At 43.9% G+C, this 15,419-nt stretch overlaps 1 protein-coding gene across 2 annotated transcripts in view; it reads right to left on the minus strand.

Moving 5' to 3' along the window:
- COL4A2 (collagen type IV alpha 2 chain) overlaps positions 1–15,419 on the minus strand; it is a 145,295-nt gene that overhangs the window by 93,911 nt on the left and 35,965 nt on the right. For both annotated transcript variants that reach the window (XM_052773592.1, XM_052773593.1), the window contains exon 4: positions 8,825–8,905. In XM_052773592.1, coding sequence (XP_052629552.1) covers positions 8,825–8,905 — 81 coding nt within the window. The remainder of the gene's footprint in view (positions 1–8,824; positions 8,906–15,419) is intronic.

A 15,419-nucleotide genomic window follows, 5' to 3' on the forward strand; every position in this document is an offset into this window, starting at 1 on the left:
TAGGACATTTTTCAAAGGATTTCTGTCTCAGGAAGGTAAGAACAAAAAGAGAAAGACAAGCAAGGGCAGGCCCCTGCAAGGCACGGAAGCTTTGTGAATTTTTGGCTTGCGTGATCAGTGGGGTTTCTTCTCGTGGTGGGTTCATGCTTGGGTGTTTGCTGAGCGGCTTCCTGGGGATGCCTGACGGGTGTATGACCTGGCAAGGTGGTTCCTGACCCTGACAGTGGGGGAGCTTGCACAAGAGATGAGCTTGCATCAGCCTGTATACAGAGCCTTAGCTTGGCTTGCCGTCTCCTCGTGACTCCTAGGTACACCTCAGTGAGGCCAGATCTTCCTCATTGCTACTTAGCTTAACATGGGTAGAGCAGGGAAAGGGAAAAGCAGTCCCACTCACCTCTCAGAGAAGAAGTTATACTAACATAACTTTCAAGAGCTAACAAATTGTGAGCTCAGGATGTACGCAGGAGCTGAGCAACAGAGCAGAGAGCACTCAGTCTGCTGCAGAGAGAGTGCGAGGCGTGTTATTGCTGGTGCAGGAGGCAGGTTTTGTATGTGCAGCCCCTGGTCCTAGCAGAAGTCCTGGATTTGTTCTCTAGAGGCAAGAGTGGCTGGGCTGGAGAGAAACAGGTCCACAGGCAAGGCCTGCCGGGATGTGGTGGAGCAGTCCCATCTCTGCTGTGGCCACCCTCACATGGCCACCATCAAAAAAAATAACTGATGTTGACTAAACAAGTATTTAGAGGATGTCAGTCTGAGGGAAGGTGGGTAATCAGCTTGGAAAGAGGGATCAAATCTCTGATAAACTCTAACCTCCAGCTGATTATAATGTCCGCTTGGCGTGAAGATGCTCCTGGCGCAGAGCGAATCTTCCAGGAGAGGACAAAGCAGGTGATGGTAATGGGAGGTTGGATTATTTGACACAGATAGCTGGATTTGAAACAGCTGAGAGGACTGAAAGGCCTGCTGAGTGCAAAGGTAGCAGAGCCCAGGAGATGTCCAGATAGGTATTTAGTCTGGTAGAAGGGAGGAATGGGTGGCCACGATCTATCTTATACCACTGGTGAGGGAAAGCAGAGTAGGGATGTCCTAGGGGGTAAACTCAAGGCTGCTGTGTGGGAGACTGAAGTTCTTGCAAACTCCTTGGAACAAGAGAAACCCGCACAGGAGGAACGGGCTGGACTTCAGTCAAAATGGAACAAGCCTGCTACTACTGGAAATTATAAAGTTCACAGAGAAATAGTTAAACTAGAAACAGGGGGAAGACTGACAGCCATGGTGGAGCACTTGGTTCAGGCTGAATGAACTTGTGAGGGACACGGCTAATGTTCAATACATTCCTGAAAAGGCAAGGGAGGAAATGAATAGCATAAAGGCAATAAATAGGGAAGGTAAATAACACCATTTACAATGCCACTTGACTGGTGCTAGCAACAGAGAAAGGGCAAAATTTGTAGGTACTTCTACAGCAATGCTAGAGATCTAAAAAATAGGATTACGACATTATACTACTTGGCAACAAATGACAACCCTGATGTAACAGGCATCTCATGCTGGTGAAAGGAGGCTAATCAGTGGCATACAGAGTTGCTAGGCTGTCTACTTTACAGGAGTGATAGAAAATGAGATACAGCCAGGGCAGCGGCACAGCATGTGAAGGCTAAAACAAAGTGTAACAGAAAAAAAAACTATTGAGGGCAGAGGGGAGCATTAGGGAATCCTTGTGGGTGGAAATAACAGAAAGGTAGGATTTAGCTTTTATTTAGGACTCCCCTGTTAAAGACTGATCATGAAATACTCAGTGAAATTAGAGACGCTGCAAACCCAGGTCAGGTAGCGATATTGGCAAAATCCAACTACCAATGTACCGTCAGGCACAACGCCTCCTCCAGCTGAGGTAAGGAGATAAAATTTTTGGACACAGCAACTGATCGCTTCTTAGCGCGGTGAGCCCTGGGACCCATAAGAACGGATGCTGCTCTGGGTTTAGTCTCGAGTGCTGCACAGGACCTGCTTAAAGAGATACCAGTGGGAGAACTGCTGTGTAAGAGCTTCACAATATAACTGAACTTAATGCTGTAGTGGGATGGAGTAAGCCAAACAAATACATCACACAGATGTCCAATTTCAAGAAGGGGAAATCCATAAAAATCACAAAAATAGTAAAAACCTGAAAAAGCAGTCAAAAAGGCAAGAAGCCTAAAGCAACCTGGAGGCTTTTCAAAAACACTGTATTAAAAGTCCTGCTAAACTATGTGTCACATATCAAAAAGAAAGTAAAACAGTTCAATAAAAACCCTGCATAGCTCATAAAAAAAGCTAAGGACGCTATTGTAGGGAAAAAGGTTAGCATTTAAAAAATTGCTGAAATGAACAGAAAAGCCCATAAAAACCAGATCGAGAGTAAATGGCAACTAGGATGGCTAAAAAAGAATGTGAATATTTTGCAGAAGATCATCAAGCCGATAGTAAAAAGTTGTTTAAAGAAAAGCAAGGAGCCATCAAGGGAAATAGCAGTGCCACATGATGCCAAAGGCTTATAAGGGGCACTCCGGGACAATAAGGCCATAGCAGAGAAACTTAGTGACTTCTTTGCATAGGTCTTTACTGCTGAAGGTGTTTGAGAAGGTCCCAAATCCAAGCTATTCTTTAAGCCAGGTTAATTTCAGGTAAATATAAAGGAAGTAGATAAAATAGATAAGGCAGGCGTTACTAAGTGACCAGGAGTGGCTGACATTCACCTGTGACTTCTGAAGGAACTCAAATATGAAACTGCAGAACTGCTGGCCAAGGTGTATAACTCATCATTACAAAGTGCCCCTGCACCGGCGGGCTGGTGCCAACCAAGATCCCATGTGGAAAAGAGGCCCAAGAGGAGACCCTGGGAACCGCGGGCCAGTGCATCCGACTTTCCTGCTTGGGCAGGCAGTATTCTACCTTGAAGAATACAATAAATGAACACAAGGATAAGCATGGTAAAGCAGGCCTTAGTGACCATAACATTTGGATTTTCAAAATGGCTTTGACAAAGTACTTCACCAAAGCTTTTTAAAATGAACTCCCTTGGGGTTGGGAGAGAGGTGCTCTCTTCCTGAAGGCTGTTAAAGGATAGGAGGAAAAGAACAGTGTTTGATGGTCACATTTTAAAATGGAGATGCAAGAGCAGTGGGTCCTCTCAGACACAGGGGCTGGAACTGGTTTTAGTAAAGACTTCAACGGTGAGCTAGAGAAGGGACTGAACCGTGAAACATCCAAGTCTGTAGATGATCCTAACCTCTCTCAGGTTGTTCAATGCCATGCTGGCGACGTGGGATGAGAGGATCTGGTGATCTCCCATGCTGGGAGATCCAGAATGAATCCACCAAACTGGGTGGGCAGGTAGGCTTCAGTGTTGAGTGGCATCAGGAATGATATTGAGAAGAAAACAGAGGGTGTCAATTTGCTGCTAAGTAAGACCTTGGTGCACCCACAATCCTGTGTGCTGTGTACAGTTCTGGTCTCTAACAGAAGAGAGGGAAGAATAAAGGGACTAAGAGTTGGAGTGTTGCCTTCAAAAGAGAACCTAAAAAGGCTACGACTCTTCCTTCTGGACATGAGAAAGCTGAGAGGGAATATGACTGACATTTACAAAATTAGGAAAGCAGGGAATAAGGTAAATGCAGAACTGCTCCTTCCCAAATCTTACAGTACTAGAAATAGGGTGTACTTGATGAAACCAGAGGGAGATTGGCTTAGAACAGGTTGGACAGTGATTTTATATCATTTGAGTAGTGAACTCCTTGGTGCTACTGGAGGTTGTGAAGATGCAGTTCAGCAGCTTCAAAAAAGGATTAGACAAATTCAGGGAGAAACACAGGCACTGAAGGAACATATAAATAGGGTGATCTTGGGTACAAGGAAAACGGACTGCAGAAAGTTGCCAGACCCCTGTGCTCCCCATAAATAGCATCTCCTTCTGCCACTGTTGGGGACAGAGTAGTGGGCTAGATGAATTACTGGTCTAATTCGAGAAGATGCTTCTTATGTTCTTATTTTGTATAAACAGTAAAATATCAGATTTCATCAGATATATCGGCTTACACTAACAACGAGTTACAAAGGAGCTACTGCCATTATACCAGCTTAGAAGCCAGTTAATTGTGATGTTCGAGAATTACACTAACATTTGATAAAATGATTTTATTGGATTTAAACATTTCCCTAAGATATAAGAATAGAATTGTCTTGAGAATATTTAAGTGTTGTATTTTGTTGGGGTTTTTTTAATTATGAAGAAAAACATCTTCTAGATCTAGTCCATGTGTTAAGACTTAAACTTGTATGGAAAATGCTTGTAAGTGAAGTTCAGACACTAGATTTCACAATGGTGTAGCACCTAAAAGCAGACAGAAGTGACTATAGGTGCACTGGTAATAGCATACCCTTGGCAACTGCATTAGCAAAAGCAATATAACAGATATCTGTAAAGGAGTTACAGTGAACCCTCATGCCACTCTTGGTTAAAAAGGAATGTTCAGGCATTCCCCAAAAGTGGCCTTTATGGAAGGACACAAAGCTGTCTTTCCATTTCACAGTTTCCATTATCCCAGCCCCTTGCAAAAACAATGGCTAAATGGCTCGAGCGCTGTTAGATGCTTGACTCAGACAGAAAGTACAAAGCAAGATTTCAATAGACTGCATTTTCTCACTCTATAGAAAGATCAAAAAGGTTTCTACTCACTTCCACTTTCTACAAAGCCTTCTAGGTTGATTATGAAGTGAGGTTGATTATGAACTTCAATAGGTCAAACAGTTGGCCATTGTACTGAAAGGAGTTATCGCTTCCTACATAAGTGCATTAATGTTTAACAAATTTTAAAGGTGCATGTATTGTATTCTGCCCAATATATGGTTTGCAAAGAACTATAAATCTCAAAATTTTAGGAGTTGCAATAAAAATCTAGAGGAAAAAGAAACCAGAAGATTTTTGTTTGTTTTTTTTCCCTTAGTCCGCGGTTTCTGTTTCATTCAAAACAGTATTTCAATACCGTATCAGTGCTTCCCTTTTCTCCTTTCCCTCTTACCCAGGCACCTGGGTATTCCTTACAGTATTTTCTCCACATGTAGCTTAGGGAGATGATGAGTCTGTTGTCTTAGGAGAACAACTTAGGATAAATTGACTTGGGAGAAAATGAGAAGACGAGTCTGTCTCATCTTAGGGAGATGAGTCTGTTTTCTTTCCTCTTCCTTTTCACCTTGTGCCCTCCACTGAGGCTTATACCATGGTTTCTTTTTGTGTGGATTTGGACACTCCTGCAGGAGCTTCCATTCTCGCTGGAACTTGGCTGAGCTTTTTGCCAGCTGTGAGAAGGGGAGATGAGGGTAAGGCTGGTCCCCAAGCTCGGTTCCTGCAGCCCCAGCTCCAACCACTTCCCTAGTTGCAAGGTACAATTAGATAGACTGGATATTCGTATCCAGCTAAGAGTAAATATGCGCCTAGGTTAAAGTAAAATGACTAGGCTGCAGTGTAAAAGAACAAAGACCAGAGTGTCATTAGAGACTAGAAAAAACCTAGCTTATGGAAGAAGTTGCCTTTACTCTTCTTTTTCCTCCAAAGTTGTGAACTCAAAAGCAAGACAGGAGGAGGGAACGTCAAGGAGATTGTGTGTGGCCCAAGAAAGAGAAACTTCTCCACGCAACAGCTCAGCATTTGCCGTGAACTGCAAACGTGGTTACCAGCAATGTCCTATGATTCTCTGAATGTTTGAATTCGACCCGTTTTCCTCCCGGGAACCAGGCAGAAAGTGCCTGTCGCAGGTGTCGTCCCAGCCCCGGGGAGCAGCTCTGATGAGAGGCAGGAGGTTGCAGGTCAGCCGCTGCCTTCGCCTTGCTGCAGCAGCTCTCCCACTGCCACAGCAGGCAGATGAAGCTTCTGCTCTTTCATCTTCCTTTCCGCACTGGATTTTGCCGAGCTGTGTCTGAGGCCAGGGAAAGCTGCAGGGCCGAGCCCAGCCAAAAAAGAGTGGAGGAAAAACTAAAACCACATACCTCTTTCTGGTAAGCCTGCTAGGTGCATGCACTAATTTGTGGTAGGTGGCCTTTTGTCTCTAGAAACTGCCCGTACGAAACGTGATTCAACTCTCCTGTGCCTTTGTGCCTAACCTTATCAGTCCTGAACCAAAAGCAGTGTAGACAGAAGCACGGGGCTTCCAGGTGCCACGAACTGGAGACCTGGCACAAATGGCCAAAGCCTGGCTGAATCCTCACACCTGTAGACAGTGCCTCTCTGCCGCTAGCACAGAGCCCCCAGAAGATATCAGCAGGCATATTTTGTAAAAACCACTTTTTTAAGAACAAAAGCCATGGGATTAAGACAACAAATAAAGAGAAGCATCTTTATTTAAATGCTGTACCGTAAGACTGTAACTGAAGCAACAACAGAAGAAGTAGAAGCACGTACAAATAAAAAGTAGGCATTTCTTTAGACCTTGCAATTGTATTTACCACTCCAACAAATGTACTTCATTCAACAGCTTCTGATATGCATTCAGTAGCAGCAATCCAAAGAAAGTGCTTTCTTTTGTTTGCCTGGTTTTGAGAGACCTGTCATGAACAGAAGGTAAATTTCCAGGGGATGGTAGGGCTGGCAGCTGGCTGCGGACCCTCGCAGCGCTGCTCCCACCGGAGTTCCAGATGCCCTGCAAGTGACGGCTCTGTTGCACCTGAGGTGGAGAGTCACTGCAGAAGCAGGCTCTGACAGACTGCTTCAGGCACTCTTACAAGTGCGAACACGCAGTACGTCTATTGTGCATGTAATGAGTCACCTCAAACAGAAAATGCGTGTCGTGCCAGATTATACAGAGGTTTTGTGAAAATAAATATTCCCATTGAGGATTAGCATGAGACCAGAAGCTATGCCAAATTTGACTAGTCTCTAAAGGCCAATCTTGTTCCTTAAACCAGATGTTTAACAGAGGTTGTGACATCTGAAGAGACCAGCAGACACAAAATACACGCAGTGTATGCTGACTCAGAATGAAGTGTATCATTTCAGAGAGTTAAAATACAATTTTTTAAGTGTTATAAAATTCTTTAAATCACTTTCCCCAATACTCCTTCACTTCTTGCAAAATTAACCACAAGTAGCAAAATACAATTTATGTTTTGTAACATCCTCCTTTTCTCTTTTTTAGTGTCTATTTAAAGGGAGGCCAGTGTGATTAGTTACCGGGGTTACTTACTTCCCTGAGATAAATCAAAAAGTGAGAGCAAGTACATAAAATCTGCCCTTATCTCCCAACCTAGATACTAAGCAACTCACAGGGAGCTTCTCATCAGTGGCACCTGACTGGTTCTCTACTCTGGCAATTTAACATTTTCAGCTTTTCTAACCTATGCAGTTACTTTTGTTTAGCTACCTCTTTTGTCTTGCAGACTTGGCAACTTGAAATTAAAGGTTATTCAGTCAATAAGGAACGTGCAAAATATTTCAGTCACAAAAGTTGGTAGTTTTGCAACTTTTCACGATATTTTCACGAACTCTGGTGGAGAACAAGTACAAGTACATCCATGCTTTGCTTTTAGAACCAAAAAAAACCAAAGACACTGGAAAAAGACATAGTAATGTCATACTTAAAGCCATTTCATATAGCATCAGTTCTGGACTTTCAGTGCCCTTGGAGGGAAGTGGCAGGAGGCACTTGCCAAACTTCATGTGCTGGATGAGGAGGGTAAGGCAGTAACAGCTGGAGGGAGCCCCAGCAGAAGCTGTGAGCTGTGTCTCAGGGGAGGGCTTGTTTGTCCTCAGCTTCATCAGTCTGCCATTAAGTTATTGTAATGGAAAGCAGACCTTGAGCAGATCATGGTCAGGGGATGGGAGTATAACCATTATGGTGCTCATGGCACGGTAACCCCAGGATCATCTGACTTCTACCGAGACATCGTGACTTCTGCGGTAAACAAGAGTGTTCCTTGCCTCCCACCTACACTGTGACTTTCCTACCACCTCTTCCTCCGCTCAGACGTGGAGTCAAGCTTGAGGAATGCAATGGGAACGGCAACTGATGGCCTGCTGTGTGGAGGGAAGGCAGAGAACTAAAAAATCTTAATGAGGTTTGTGATAGCAGAGCGAGCATATGACCTGCTGCCACATCTCTTGCCTGACCTATTCTTAGAGATGGGTGGATGGAAAAGGCTGAGTCACCGTCTCAGCTGCAGGAGACCAAGCTGTACAGAAGGAGCCTGCCAGCCAGGGCTCCAAGCCATACAGGATAGAACTGCCCTATTTCTCAGACCTCTTTGTGGCAGGTGGCTAATCCCCTCCACCCCACCTCCCTTCCTCTGCCTCATTCCTCACTATTCCCCAAAACAAAGAACAGACTATCAGCAGCAACCCAACGCCAGAAGTCCCAAGCAGTTCCCTCCCAGCAGGGATTTCAGGTTTTGCAGGCCTGGTTCCCTTTTGCTTTAATGGAAATCACATGTATGCAGTATCTTTTCATTTACCATTTCTTTAGAAAGACTTCAAGAACATTACTGAGTGATTTTGTCCATATTCATTCAGCACTGTCACACAAACCCGTGGTGCTCTAGCACATAGAGTCCCTAAAATTCTGATCCGATCAGCTCATCATGGCCCTGATCTTTGAGAGAAGAACCTGCTATATTTCATAACACAATTTCTTCAAATCTACAAGCTCTTGAGAAAGTAAAATGAAACAACAATAACTTTTTCTTGAAAAAGAGTAATTGTTTGAATACTCTTAGCAGTCTGATGCAAGTCCACCTATAGCAAATGGTGTTGAACTAGTACCATCAAGAATGTTTTACAGGAAAAAATGTTACTTACACGGCTTCCTTTTTCAGGGAAACACTGACATCCTCCACTGCAGTCTCTGCCTCCACATGGTCCTGTGTAAGTCTTTCCACCCTGCAAACCAGAATACACATAAAACGAAGGTTAAGAGCTATCAGCTACAATACCTGGCACAGCACAATAACTTTTGATTAGCAGACTCACTGAGAACTTGCCCAAGCAAAGACCAGGATCAGATCTATGACTTCCAGTTGAAACCTCTTTCATCTACGCTTAGAAGCAGCCGTGAGTGGCTTTCCAGTTCTTGGAGATGAGCATCAAGAAATATAATGTTACTCTATTAATTTCCCTCCACATTTTCAAAACATTGCAGCTCCATGCTGAGCAGCATCTCACACATCTTTTTGACACATGCAACAGATATCATATCACAGAAGCACAGCTGCTTGGATTCTTCAGGGATATGGACTAAGTCCTAGGTCACAATGCAGCACATCCTTCTATGCGTGCTCTAAATCGTTGCTATATTTTAAAATATTTATGGGTGGGCATAAAGGAAGACGTAGGTATCATGTTCAAAATCATAAGCCATACTCCTGCCCTCTCCTCTTCAATGGCCGCTTATTCTGGAGGCACCTAAAACTTGCTAGCAACCAACCACTGTGACCTGGAAGTCAGACCTAGATTAAGTAGATGGCTGCAGTTACATCTCTCCTGCCTGTCCAGAACCACCTTGGCCTGGGCCGCAAAGATATGGGTCACAAAATACGCACCACTCCATGCAAATCCTTGGATGGACTTCAACAGGCAGGCCAGCTCCGATTACACCTAGCACACACTGCCTGCACGAAATGCAGCAGCCACAGTCACTCTTGTTCAGAAACCTGAACAGCAGAGATGCTGTGCATGCTGTGGTGTGATTTTTAGAACTGTAACTTAATAATTAGGAATACTGTGAAGACAAGCCTGCAGCCCACCTAAGCCCAGGGTTTTGAACCCCCGAAAGTGCCCCAGCAGCCTAGTAAGTAATCTGGGAAAGGAGGAAGGAATTTCTCGTCGCTATTTCGGAACCTGTTTTGCCCCACAGCAAATAATTAACAGAGCCAGAAGAAAAAGAGAGGATGAACTCTAGCGGCTACGGGAAGGACGTCTTGGAGCCACAGCCCCTCATTCAGGGCGGCTGCCAATTTTCACGTGCACCGCTCCTCAGATAAAACCTCAAGGCACCCCAGCTGTAGGGCACAGAGTCGGGCTCCGTGTCGCTTGATCCCCTCCTGGCTGGAAGAACCCCGAATCCTTCGCTGCACTGCAGCCGGGACAAATGGTGCCTTTACCCTTCCTGCCCCTCTCACAGCTTGAGCACGTCATCTCTTGGAAGGGAGGTGTCGGGTGTGAACGAGCCCCCAGAACAAGACGCGTGCTCTGAACCGCTCTGCTGTTGCTTCAACAGGCAGCGATGCTGCCGCTCCTGCCTCTAGCCCTGCCCCAAGGAGCTAAAACACAGAGAGGGACCAACACGGCCACGCTCAGCATTCCTCATGCAGCTCTACGCAATCCCCTGCTCAGCGCCTGGGGTTGTTGGGTCACATTTCTCAGGTATCCAATTCTGCTGTTACACTACCGAGAACCCGAAAACACAGCTCGGGGCTTTGGATTCCTCCCTGGGAGCCAAATGAATAAAAGGTATGGAGCAGGTACCGGGCATTGCCTACGTCCTCCTTTGGTCATATTTGTACAACAGGCTCTCAAGCTTGTGACCTGCAGTACTACAAAGTTCCCAAAACAAGTTCTTATGCTTGTCACGAAAGGGTTCATGTCTGCATCTGAACTATCTTTATATATTACCATACTTTTGTTTCAGCTTTATATTTCTCACATTTGACAAAACAAGTAGGCTTTTCAGATAAGCCTACTTGTGGATAAAAGAGGTCCACAGAACTGAAACCATGCCCCGAGCTATTTAGAGGTTAGGTGTTTGATTCAGGAAATTATTTCACAGACCTAACAGTGTTCTACGTCATGTTATGAATTCTGCTTTATGTTTAGGCTATTGTTTAGCGGAAATAATAAGCCAAGACAGTTTTATAAACTCCAGCAGCTTGCTCAGGTTGGTCCGTTTTTTTAGTTAAATAATTGGATGGGCACAAACTCACCATCTCTGTGGGTTTTTTTCTTATTAACCTATTCACAGATGAAATGTGCATCAGTTTCTCAGGATCCTTCATTTCACAGAGCTCTCCCCTCAATTCCTTGTCAGAAATTAAGAATAGTTCTGTTCATTTTTATGGACACCATGAAGATGTACGGCCTGTGTGAGCATATTCCCCTGCAGGATGCAGGTCTTCATTAAGGAGCAGTGTGTTAAGTAATGCTGCCATTAATAAGAATCAATTCTGAACTTTTAGAGATCTGTTTTGGCTGGAGCTGTAAATAACAGTATATCCCTGCCTAACAGTAACAGACTGACAGATACAGTCATGTGAGTTTTCAATTACGCCTACTGAGAAAACAACAAGGAGAACAATAAGTTTATTTCTTTCTTAATTAGCAGAGCGACTCTAAATTTGGTAAACTGTTGCTAAGGAGAAAATAGAGTATGAATCAGAACTACGGCAAGATATTTGTGCACTTGTTAAAAAAAAAAAAAGAGGCTGCTAATGCTTATTTCAACTGGAAGAAGTTCAAGGTCTATTGTTTGTGTACTATCCACCATCCAACATTTTAATTTGCATGCTGTAACAATACCAGCAGCTAATGTGGGGACACAATTGTTTTCTTCCACAATTTTAGGAAGCTTTTTTTTTTAATTTTCTCATTTTATGTCCTTTTATGCACATAGATTCTTCAGATAACGAAGAGAAAAATCTGGAAGATTCTCCAAAGGTAGGGAACATAACAAGAAAACATTTGAGACCAGCATTAATATATCTCTTCTGGATTATACTTGGGCTCTCCTTATTGCCTAATTGCTACTTCTACACTTTTTGACTGCTAGTGGGATGACTCTGAGAGGTTGTAGTCACATGTAGCACTTTCTACTTTATTATCTATGAATGTTTATAATTTCTTGAAGGTAGATCATTGCACTGTCATTTAATCTGACATTACTGGGAAGCTACAGTATAAAACATTATGGTTTAAAAGTCTGTTAATGTTAAAAAATAAATCTGTTAAGGATCCTTGTAAAACTTAGTCAAAACCAATTATACACACGGGCATACAACTGAGATGAAGGGAAATCAAATGGATATGTATCAGTCAGTAATTAGAATGCAAAAAGCCCAGTTTAAAACTTAGCGACAATGTCGTTTTAAAGCACCACAACTATTTATGTCTTGAGAAAAACAGATTTCTGGGAACATAACACCAATGGTGACAACCCACTGTAGTTCTTTTGATCTGAGACAGGTGGCTGGACCACCTTTTTGGTCAGTGGGGAGAACAGTCAGTCCCAGGTTACAATTCACTCCATCCCGATACTAGCATCTAAACTGATCTACTGCATCTCTCCCAGAAAACGCCTACTGCTTTCTCTTAACCGTAAAGGTGGGTGGAGGTGACTAGCTTACAGGCAGACATCCATCTCCTGTAGAAGTCTAAGGACAGGGAGATGATTCTCCTGGTTTGCTCAATATGCAGTTAAATGGCGAGAAGTGTGTTTGCAGCAGAATGGTATTCTAGGATTAGTGCAACCAAGTTGGAAGACTGGCCATAGCCCCCAATTCTGAAGTTGTCTGCTGAGAAAATCTTCAATTCCAGGTCATGCTCATGTTTTGGATGATCCCAAATTCCACTAATCTCTAAAAAGTCCAGAGTCCAGGCAGAGTCTAGAAATGGGGTTTATATAATCTAACTTAAGTTTTCTGCAATATAGGCACAACATCTGTCCGCTATTATAGACCATCCAGAGAATCTCATCAGATCTATTTCAGACATCTGAGCTAAATCTCATCCTAGATGGGTGAGGGGATTAGAAAGGTAGCCTAGGGTAACTGGTTGAGATGTGTCTACAGCACAGACGTCCAGCTTCAGGTGAGATGAATCCTACGCTAAGTGTCCAAATCTCATCCTCAAAGGTAGCTATGGCCTCTGATGGGAACACTGAGTGTTTAAGAGCAGACAAATGGTGCAAACACAAAACGGGTTATACTACTGCACTGGTATGCAAGCTCCCTGTGCATAAGGTGAGGTATTGCTTAATTAGAATTAGGCTGGGGAGTCAAGGCTAAAGTATGATAACTCTGTCCAAAAACATGTAACATAAATGAAATGTAACCAACATGAACCACAGGCTCAGAAGCCAGCCTTTGGAGGCAAGGCTGTCTCATTTAGCCACCTGTAATGGTAATACCATATTGAGCCAAAATTGCCTAGGTAATAGTGTCAGAAACACCAACTTTTGCATGTAACAAAGTTGGGACTGATGAGGAAAAAGTAACTAGGAGCAAGTTGTTTATTTGGGAGGAGTATAGGCAGAGAAAAGGAGGTGCAAGGGTGATAAAAGGGTGGAAAAGAAAAAAAAAAAGGAATAGGGCATCCAATTAGGTGAAGAACAAAGGATATGCTAAGAGCAAGAGCAGGGACACCTGCCGCAGTGGTGATGCTGACCTGCAGGCACAAACCCACTGGGAGCCCCCTCGGGAGAGCCCACAGGTCTCTCCACCAGGCATGTCCCTGAAAGACTTGCTGTGGGAGGGTGGAGTAAAAAGGGATAAACTTGTAAGGAAGGATTGGGTTACACCTGAATACCAGCTGCAGGAGGAAAGGCAATAGAATTGCAACTCAATAGCCCTTTTGTGCGATTTATAAAATTTCTTTCTGGTGATTTTGTATCAATACTAATACTAACAACAAGCAACAGAATTGTAATTCAGTGTTTCTTGCAGTGATGTAGCTGTGAATTAATACCACTAATAACAGTGGTGTGTTACTTCGCCGAGTAAAGTATCATTGTGTTCTCAGAGGTGTGTTCTTTAATCAGCAAACATCATGTTATGTCTGACATCTCCAGCCTAAAGGGGGACAGTTGGATTTGCAGAGTAAGACCCCTCTACAAAGATTCCACTTCATCCTGCAGGCACCAAAACATCCCGTCCATCCCCTCCTCCTGCTGGCAGGAGGGCAGGTTTGCTTCTGGTCACGCATACAAGTACGTGCAGCCCCAGCCGTATGGGTTCCATCCGACTTGCTCTGGGCTCTGAAAACCAGGCAGAAACTACCACACATGAAGGGCTGGAGACAGACCCCCAGCTCTGTGGGCAAGTGCCACAGATCCGCTTAGGTCCACGGTGTTCAAAGCTAGGCATCTCTAGAGCGGACTTACCTTGCAGAGACCAGGACAGAGCGGTCCAGAACAGATGAATATCTGCCATTCACTCTCTGCCCTCTTTTATTTACCAGCTTAGACACCTCCACAGGGGCCCATATGAGTATGTCTAGCTCACGGAGCCTGACCTACTGGAAAATGTGGTTACAGTTCCTTAATTTTTAAAATAGAGCTGGAGAAGATGATGGGGTAGAGGAAGACTGAGTGGAGCAGCTTTACTCTGCCCCATTCATTGCACACAACAGCACAGCAGTCAGCACAGTCTCCTATGAAATGGGAGACCTAATTGCAGTTCTCTGATGGAGAAATTCAAACATGCACCTACCCCTGGGAAAGCTTTAACCAGTAGGCTGCAAACTAGGCTGGAATGGACGGAGAAAGGGAATGAAACGGAAAGGGAAAAGAGGGGCTTTTCCAACTCTCCTTTTAATACCATTGGGTTACTGTGCTGGAATGAATATGAGATTGATGGTTCAAAGAACATGAACACTACTTAAACACAAGCAGGAGAAAACATGTAAGTAAGTGTCATCTATGTTTGTAAAGCTTGTATATTTGCCTAGTGTAAATACCTTCTCATTTTTCTATATGTGAAATAGTAAGCATAAAACGTGGGTGTCCCAACACAAAATCTTTTTTTGCCCTCTTGCTTTCTCATAATTTTTTTTCTCCCCAAACAAAGTTACTTCTGTACTTATACATCTTCAGCCAACGCAAGACAACTTAAATGCAGTTTCCTTCAGCTAAACTCTTAAAAAACCCAGAAACATATACGCAGTTCTCTTTAAACTTTTCCACACATTGATGATCTATTTATTGCTAATCTTGGCCACATTTGTGTAATCGTTATCTCTGTGTGCCCATTCAAGTACCTTCACCTCAAGGGTTGGTATTCTGACAAAGAACAAAGGCAACCAAAGGACAGACCTCGAAGTACAGTTCTATGAGTACAGAAAGACCAGGAAATATAAGCCATTTCCTTACATACAGCTCAAAAAAATTACGGAAATTATAAAGAAAATATTGCAACTTGGAATCAAAAGACTCCACACACCAACCTTTTCTTTGATAAACTTTTATAGGTTGCAGTTGTGCATTGGCTTCTGTCCTGACAAGCCCCACTCTGTTCTCTCCATCAGTCACAGCGGCTCCTCCGAGCCGGCTAAGTTTCACCAGGAGATGTTTGAGAAGGTCTGGGAGCTTGCAGAAAAGCTGAACTACGTCTGGGCTCGCTGACGTACCGCACGCCTCTGCCCGCGGGGCAGCCCTCCCTGTCACCGCCAGACCAGAGCAGCCCACACC

The sequence above is a fragment of the Harpia harpyja genome, chromosome 22, assembly GCF_026419915.1.
Source record: "Harpia harpyja isolate bHarHar1 chromosome 22, bHarHar1 primary haplotype, whole genome shotgun sequence".
Taxonomy (NCBI): domain Eukaryota; kingdom Metazoa; phylum Chordata; class Aves; order Accipitriformes; family Accipitridae; genus Harpia; species Harpia harpyja.